This window comes from Chaetura pelagica, unplaced genomic scaffold (genome assembly GCF_000747805.2).
Source record: "Chaetura pelagica isolate M959 unplaced genomic scaffold, ChaPel_1.0 scaffold757, whole genome shotgun sequence".
In the NCBI taxonomy this organism is placed as follows: domain Eukaryota; kingdom Metazoa; phylum Chordata; class Aves; order Apodiformes; family Apodidae; genus Chaetura; species Chaetura pelagica.
This window is the reverse complement of record NW_009970727.1, coordinates 166,557-174,490: the sequence shown is the minus strand read 5'-3', so window position 1 is coordinate 174,490 and position 7,934 is coordinate 166,557. Positions and strand designations below refer to the sequence as shown.

The 7,934-nt window shown below is 52.2% G+C and overlaps 1 protein-coding gene across 1 annotated transcript in view; it reads right to left on the bottom strand.

Moving 5' to 3' along the window:
- The window catches only part of PGC (progastricsin (pepsinogen C)), a 4,484-nt gene extending 876 nt beyond the window's left edge, over positions 1 to 3,608 (bottom strand). The window contains exons 1-7 of the mRNA XM_010007066.1: positions 3,553 to 3,608; positions 3,068 to 3,221; positions 2,544 to 2,661; positions 1,518 to 1,636; positions 762 to 961; positions 512 to 634; positions 1 to 52 (exon numbers count right to left, since the gene is read on the bottom strand). The exon at positions 1 to 52 is cut by the window's left edge and continues 87 nt beyond it. Coding sequence (XP_010005368.1) covers positions 1 to 52; positions 512 to 634; positions 762 to 961; positions 1,518 to 1,636; positions 2,544 to 2,661; positions 3,068 to 3,221; positions 3,553 to 3,608 — 822 coding nt within the window. The remainder of the gene's footprint in view (positions 53 to 511; positions 635 to 761; positions 962 to 1,517; positions 1,637 to 2,543; positions 2,662 to 3,067; positions 3,222 to 3,552) is intronic.
- Positions 3,609 to 7,934: the final 4,326 nt, after the last annotated feature.

The following is a 7,934-nucleotide window of genomic DNA, read 5'->3' as shown; positions in this document are numbered from 1 at the left end:
GGCCTGACAGCCCTGCCTGCACCAGCCCGTTGTTGACTCTCCAATAGCAAACCTGGGAGGAAAACATCACTTTAGGCACCCACTGGGCCTGCCTCAGCTGGATCTGTAAACAGTCTGGAATCTAGAATCATAGAATGGTTTGAGTTGGAAGGGACCTTCAAGATCATCCAGTCCCACTCCCTGCATGGGCAGGGACACCTCCCACCAACCCAGGTTGCTCCAAGCCCCATCCAACCTGCCCTTCAACACTGCCAGGGATGGGGCAGCCACAGCTTCCCTGGGCAACCTGTTCCAGTGTCTCACCACCCTCATAGGGAAGAATTTTTTCCTAATGTCTAATCTAAATCTCCCCTTTTCCCATTCAGGGATGCTCTGGAACACAGTGCCCAACCCCTGCCTGGAGCCCACAGCTGCTGCAATAGCTGCAGTTTCATCCACAGAGCAACTGGGGTGTCCTCATCACACAAGCTGTCCAGCTGGATCATGCCCATCAGATACAAACACAACTCACCCACCAAGCTCGACCTGCCAGTAAAGCTCCTGGGTTACTGGTGCCCAAATAATATCCCCACGGAAGAGCCGAGTGTCGATTCCTCCAAGAATGAGCTCTCCCCCGTAGTTGTAGGTGGGTTGGCTTCAAAAAAACAGAGTTACAGCAGCAGAGCTTGGTAAATCGGGGCTGGAGATGGACAAATTCCCAAGGAGCCTGCATGGGGACAGGCAGAGGGACACTGGTGCAGATGGCCCCGGCAGATCTTTACCGGGAGAAGTAGAAGCTGAAGATGGGCTCGGTGAGCTGGTTCTGCTGCATCATGCCCTGCAGTGCTGTGGGTATGGATCCCACTGCCAGCAAGGGGTAGGCCATTCCCAGGATCCCATCAAACTCGGCGTAGTAGAAAGGTTGGGTTGGCTCGTCCTGGCTGAGCCCAAACTCTTGGTTTGTGACCATGATGCTCTGGATCTGGAGGGGAAGGGGACACCATGTCAGGCTGCGTGCCCAGGCAAGCCTGAGTTATGTTGGATGGGCCCACTGATGCTTTGGAAGCCCAACCAGCTCCCTGCAAGGTCACAGCTGGTGAAAAACAAAGAATTGATTGGGTTGGAAAAGACCAAAGATCACCAAGTCCAACCATTAACCCAGCACTGCCAGGACCACCACTAACCCATGTCCCTCAGCACCACATCTACAAGTCTTTTAAATCCCTGCAGGGATGGGGACTCAGGGCCTGAGAACCTTTCAGTGAAGTCTCTTCTAATATCCAATCTACACCTTCCCTGGCACAGACTGAGGCCTTTTCCCTTCACTCTGTTGCTTGTCAGTAGGGGGAAAAGACCAACTCACTCCAACCTCCTCTCAGGGAGTTGCAGAGAGTGAGAAGGTCTCCCCTCAGCTGCTTTTGTCCAGTCTGAACAACCCCAGTTCCCTCAGCCACTCCTTGAAACCCCCCCGCAGGAATTGGGTGAAAACAAAATGCTGGGGGCACAGTGCCCAGGAGGACAGGGTGGGGGGGACTCACCCTCAGCGTGTCGTAGCCCAACAGCACCGTCACCGCGCCGCTGCCGTAGGAGAGGGTGTAGGACAGGCCACTGCTGATGAAGGTGGAGGAGTCGTTGGGGTTGAACTTCGCATGATTGACTGTGGGGGAGAGAAGAGGGCAAAGCTCCTGGACACCTGCCTGGCTGTGGTGGGATCTCACCACCAGGATAACACCTGGGAAAGCGGCTTCCCCGGCAGAGTGGGTGCTGAGGAGCGGAACGGGCTGCTCCTCTGCCTTGTGGTTACCCCTGAGGCAGGGTTTGCACCCCAGCTTTGCCTGGGCCCCTCGCAAGGGAACTGCTGTTGTGATCACAGCTCCATCAGCTGCCCAGCATGAGCAGCGAGGTCCATCGGGAGAGCTCTGCTGGGGAGCAGGACAGCAGCTCTCATGTCTTTGCTCTCCCCTGTGCCCGGCCACAAAAGATCATAGATTCACAGAATCACAGAATCATTTGGGTTGGAAAAGAGCTTCAAGACAATTGAGTCCAACTGTCACCCCAGCCCTGCCAAGGCCAGCAATGATCCAGGTCCCTCAGCACCACATCGACATGGCTCTGAAATTCCTCTGGGGATGGGGACTCCAGCACTGCCCTGGGCAGCCTGGGCCAGGGCCTGACAACCCTTTTGGGGAAGAAATTGTTCCTAGTTTCCAACTAAACCTCCCTTGGCACAACTTGAGGCCATTTCTTCTTGTTCTATCCCTTGTTACTTAAGAGAAGAGACTGACCCCCCTCTCCTCTCTCCAACCTCCTCTCAGGCAGTTGCAGAGCCAGAAGGTCTCCCCACAGCCTCCTTTTCTCCAGCTGAACACCCACAGCTCCCTCAGCCCTTCCTCAGAAGTTCTCCAAACCCTTCTCCTTGTGCTCCAGACCCCTCCCCAGCTCTGGACGTACTCCAGCCCCTCAATGTTCATCTTGTTGTGAGGGACCCAAAACCGAACCCTGGATTTGAGGCATGAGGGAGGGGGGCTCAGGGCGATGGGGGGTCAGTGGAATGGGGCACTCACAGCAGGCTGGTGTCTGGCAGTAGGAGGAGGGGACCCACAGGTTGGAGGAGCCAGTGTCGAAGAGCACCAAGAAGTTTTGGGGGGGGTCCCCGATGCTGATCTCCCCAAAGTAGCTGGCCTGCAGGGACAGACATGTCTCCATTAGCTACAGGTCAGGGACAGACTAGGCTTTCACCTCCCAGCCCTGTGCCAGCATTCCCAGCACTTTGCAGGCTGCCAGGGAATGCCAGGTTCATTCTTGGACAGAACCCAGTGGGCAGGAACAGCCTGAAACCTCACCTTGCTTTTTCTCCCAACAGATGCAACATTAAATATTTGTAATGCTCTTTGTGACACAGAGAAAAGTGTGGCCTTGTGTGGCTGGGGGGGGAACTTCTCTAAAGCCTACATCAGAAGCTTGAAAAAGAGTGGGGGGAAAAAGCAAGTTCTCACTCCTGGAGGCTCAGAATCACTCTGGCAAGCTGAGAAGGGAAAGGGGATGGGGTGTGTGGGCAGAGAGTGAGAGGGCAACCTGGGCTACTCACATCCAGGTGGTTGGTCAGTGGCTCAAACACAACGTAGTTGTCAGTGAAGTTGTATTTCTTGGCTGGATCGTTTTTAATTTTCTTCAGGTAGTCCTCCAGCACTCCTGCCTCCCTCATGTTCTCCCGGATGGACTTGCCTTTCTTCAGTTTGATTCTGTATCGAGGGAAAAAAACAAACTATAACCCAGCAGGAAATCAGGAGATTCAGGAATTTCCAAATGCTCAGCTTTCCAGGCTCCTTTGAGCCCTGCTCCAGTGGGAGTCCTCTGCTCAGGTGCCTTGTACATCCCCAGGGGCTGCCCTGCCAGCAGGGGACAGCCTGAATGAGGACCATGATGGTCTGTGGAGATGCAGGAGCCTGGAGTCACCCCTGCTTAGACTTGCTCAGCATCCTCGGGGACACAGTGCAGCCCCTGCTGGTCCCAGCTGCAGCCAGGCTCTGCTCTCCACCCTCTTCCCCACTCCTCCTGATGCAGGACACTCACCTCACCAGCCCTTCCGAGAGCTGGAGACACATCAGGGCCAGGACCAGCCACTTCATGGTGCAGGAGTTGTCCACCACCCTGCACACACCCTCTGGGAAACGGCAGCAGATGGTCTGAGCTGCCTGGGACTCCCTGGTTTTATACTGAGCAGCAGTGACCCCTTATCTGCTGACCTCCATTTTCCATTACCACCACGTGCAACCCCCGGCTTCAAGGGTTCCTTTGTGTTTTGGGCCACGAGGATTCTGAGGAGCTTGTGTCCTTAGCGAGGCGCTCAGGTGAGAATAGAGCGAGATCAAAGTGTTACCATCCGATAAGAGCCCGGCCCTTATCGCAGCCACGGGGGGAGTGACCCACACGTCACCGTGGTGGGGTGTTATCTGTGTTGGGCAAAACCCGGTCAAACCTTTTCCCAAAACAAAGGCGCTGGCGGCTCCTGGCGCGGGATGGAAACGTGGCAGGTTTTGTCGGCCGCCCTTCCGGCCGACCTGGAGCAGGGATGGCTGCTGCCCTCCAGTCTTCTCCAGGACAGGCTGCAAGGAGCTGGAGCTGGCTGCTCTGCTCCTCCTGTCCCAGGGGCTCGGTGAGCCCACTAGGTTTCTTCTCCTGCTTTCTCTTTGGTGGTTTCCAGTGATGTTCTGCTTGCCAGTCTGTCCTTCTCTGCCTCTGGTCCACCCTTCTCTGCCTCTTCATCTGGTCTGTCCATCTCTCCCTCTGGTCCATCCATCTTTTCCTCTGGTCCACCCTTCTCTGCCTCTTCCGTCCACCTCTCCTTCTGATCCATCCTTCCCTGCCTCTGGTCCATCCTTGTCTCCCTCTTCCTCTGGTCAGTCCTTCTCTTCCCCTGGTCCATCCTTTTCTCCTTCTTCATCTGGTCCATCCTTCCCCACCACTTCATCAGCCTCCCACTACTTCCCCATCCTCTCCTACAGGTACAACTGGTTCCCCCACATACACCTCAACCCTGCTCCTGCTTTCACACTGTTTTGGACAGAAATTGCATATTTTTTTTTCTTCCTTTTTTTTTTTTATTTCTCAATAATTTTGTGGAACAACTGGCTCCCTTTCCATCCTTCTTTGAAAGGCACGTGCTGTGTCTCCCTGCATGGGGACATTTAAGCCCTCTGGGCTGGCCAAGCTGCAGCTTCACCCACTGGGTCTTGGCACCAACCCAGAAACTCAGGAAATTCCTCATTTGCTTTTTGACCCTGTGGGGGAAAAAAAAAAGAGAACCACAAACACAAACCTCCCAAACTGCCAACAAACACTTAAACAGACCAAAACATTTTTGGTTACAACCCAAAATATTTTCTATTAAATGGACCAAAATATTTTTGGTCATAACCTAAATATTTTCTAGCCAACAGACCCAAACATTTTGGGTTCTGTTCTAAACATTTTCTAGCAACTGGACCAAAATATTTTCAGTTATAACTTAGATGTTTTCTAGATTTCCCCTGGCTCAGCTTCCATCCCTCCAACCAGTGGAGAAATCCTGGTGTCCATCACCCACTGGTAACCCAGCACTATCACTGCCCTCATCCCATGTCAACGCTCCACACAGATTTGAGTCCCTTGGGAGCACTGGGAGCTTGTGTCCTTTGCTGGCTCTTGAGACTATAATAAAGCAATTATCTTGTTTGCCAGCAGGATTGATAGAAAGATCAACTTATTAAGATTGGATAAAAAAGCAAATTCTGGCTGAAAGCAAAGAGCAGTTATCAAAACGTCAATACAGGGAGTTTTATCTTCTGTCCCCACGGGGATCAGCTTTGCCAAAAGACAAAGGAATAAGGTGCCCTCTACAGCACACACAAACCCCAGCTGCTTTGGGCACTTCTTGACCCAAAATTAGACAGGATTTGTTTGCTGAGGTGTTTGGGCTAACAGGGGGGAAGGATTTATGGTTTCTAACCTCAGAGATCCTGTGACCCCACGTGGAGCAGGGGCCAACAGCCCCACCCACCTGCCCCAAGCAGGGCTGGGGGCATCTCCCCTCCTCTGCTTTCAGTTTCTTCTCTGGGTTGGTGCAACTGCCCAGCCCATGTGTTCACAGCTCCAGCCTGGGGAAGTCAAACACTCTTGGGTGAATGTGGATCCCTTTGCATCCCATGGCCAACTCCACCACCTGTCCCTGGACACCACAGAGGTGCAGAACCAACAATGGAGATGAGATGGGAGCATTAGTGGTTCTGGCCACCAGAGTCCCAGCAACCCTGGCCATCCAAAGGGCTTAAGCACTTCCCACACAAGCCAACAAATCCTATTAAACCAACAGGCACTGCAGAGGTGGGCACCACCTCCCAGGAACTGATAGCACTTGACAGGATAAGAAATTAAAGTGGGATCCATGAGCCAAAGACATCTCCTGTCTGCAGATACCATTCCCAGAGCCATCAGGGGACAGAAAGCTTTCTAAAGCCATTGCCATCACCCTGAACTTCCTGGTCTGCTTGGGACTCTGCTCTACCCATGACAGAAAACACAGGGAAATTACTGGTGCCAATTCCAGGGCAAATTCCCACCCCAGCTCCTGTGGCTCTGCCCCAGACACAAACTATTGCTATTAACCTCAACAAATGGTAAGACAGAACTTAATAAACATGAAGATGGGACTGCCAGGAGCTTCTCTTGTTCCTTAAGTCCTGCTCCTCTCACAAGCACCAGGAGAGTGAAACCCTTCCTTGAGGTGCCAAATCCCACCTGAGTTAATGCTCTTCCCCCTCCAACAGGGGGGATGCTCTGTGTGATTCATTTAAAACAGCTTCATACAGGTTTCCTGGAGCACAACTGCTCTCTGCTAGTGTTCTCCAGCCAAGAAAAGCTCTTGGTGGGAGCCACAATGACCTGGTTACTTTCAAAGCAGCTGCATTTATGACCTGCACACATCCCCACTACTCAGTGCTGCACGAGCTGGTTTTCATGTTTTATTTCCAAAACAGAGCTCACAGTACACAGTGTCCATCCACGTGAAAATAAATAGTCTTCCCTTCCTAGGCAACCACGAGAACAGGCCCTGAAACAACCTGCTGGGCTCCAGATCTAACATTTGAATTCCCAAACCAGGCTGAGGATCAGGCACTCCCTGGTGATCTTCTCTTGCAGGGAGGTTCTGAAGAGCCCTCCAGACCCCCTGCTCAGTCCCAGACCCCACCTCTTATGCACCCCAAGGTGGTCCCCACCTCTGTGCACCTGAAGCTTAGAAGTGGACCCATCTCAAGAGATCTCCCCATCATGCTATCCTGAAAACTCCAAGGCAAACACAATGCTATTTTCAACATCTTTCTGATGGGGTTACCCAAGTCTTGCTAGAAAGGGAAATGGAAAATTGCATTTTCCTGGGGTAGGATGGAAAGAATACCACAGGTTTATCATCAGTTGTGGTGTTTCCTCTGTTTCCTTTTGGTTCTTACCTCCAGCATTTCAGAAAGTCATGGAGAGATGAAACACATGGATTTGGGGTCAGAAAGACATGGCACATGAAGGTACAGTCACTTTGGGAGGCACAGATGGCTCCACCTGCTGCTCTTCAGTCAGTTCCTGCTGGGGAAGAGTCTTCAGGGGGAATTTTGCCAGCCAAGGAACGAAAGTGTGCATGTTACCACACGATTAGCTCTGATTTGCTGGAGAGTTCAGAAAAAGAAGCAAATCAAACCCACGGGAAGGCCCTGTGCCCAGAGCAGGGCAGCAGGGCCAGGGAGAGTGAAGCCACATCTTGTTCAACCTTGGCAGAAGCACCTCGTTCCCACCAGCCCCTTAATTCCACCACTCCAACCTGCTACCTTAAATGACCCATAGTAGAAATTTAAATTAAAATGGAAAGCCAGGCCAGCAATCACTAGCTCTTCTCATGCCATTCAGGCTGGACTTCTTGCAGCATTTGTTTTCCAGGTCTCCCTCCCCCCAAGGAAACGTTGCCATTTCAACTGGAAATAAAAAAGAAAGCTCACTTGGAAATGTGACCATTGTTTCTCTGCACCACACACAAAAGACAGGACCAAGGGATAATCATCATATGCCATTTATTCTGTATACATTCGTAGTGCACATCAATGTAAGACATGAGCACTCCCTAGGTCACAGGAGCACTGCTGCTGTTCTTCACCAGGATGGTTACATCCCTTGGGATATGAAGAGGGACTGGATGGACATCCATAGAAATCACCTGAAGAAGCAATTGCACAGCAAGATCAACCCCCCCCCCTTGGTCAGAGCAACTGAATCCCCGGTGGCCAGAGCCCCGAAGCACCTTTGTTCTTCTGCCACATCAGAAATGTTCAGTATCAAAGACAAAAGCACAAGTAACAACAAGGAGAATCGCAGGGGAGGAGAGCTGGAGGTAACACAGATGCATCTGGGCCTTTCAACTGCAAAATCACACT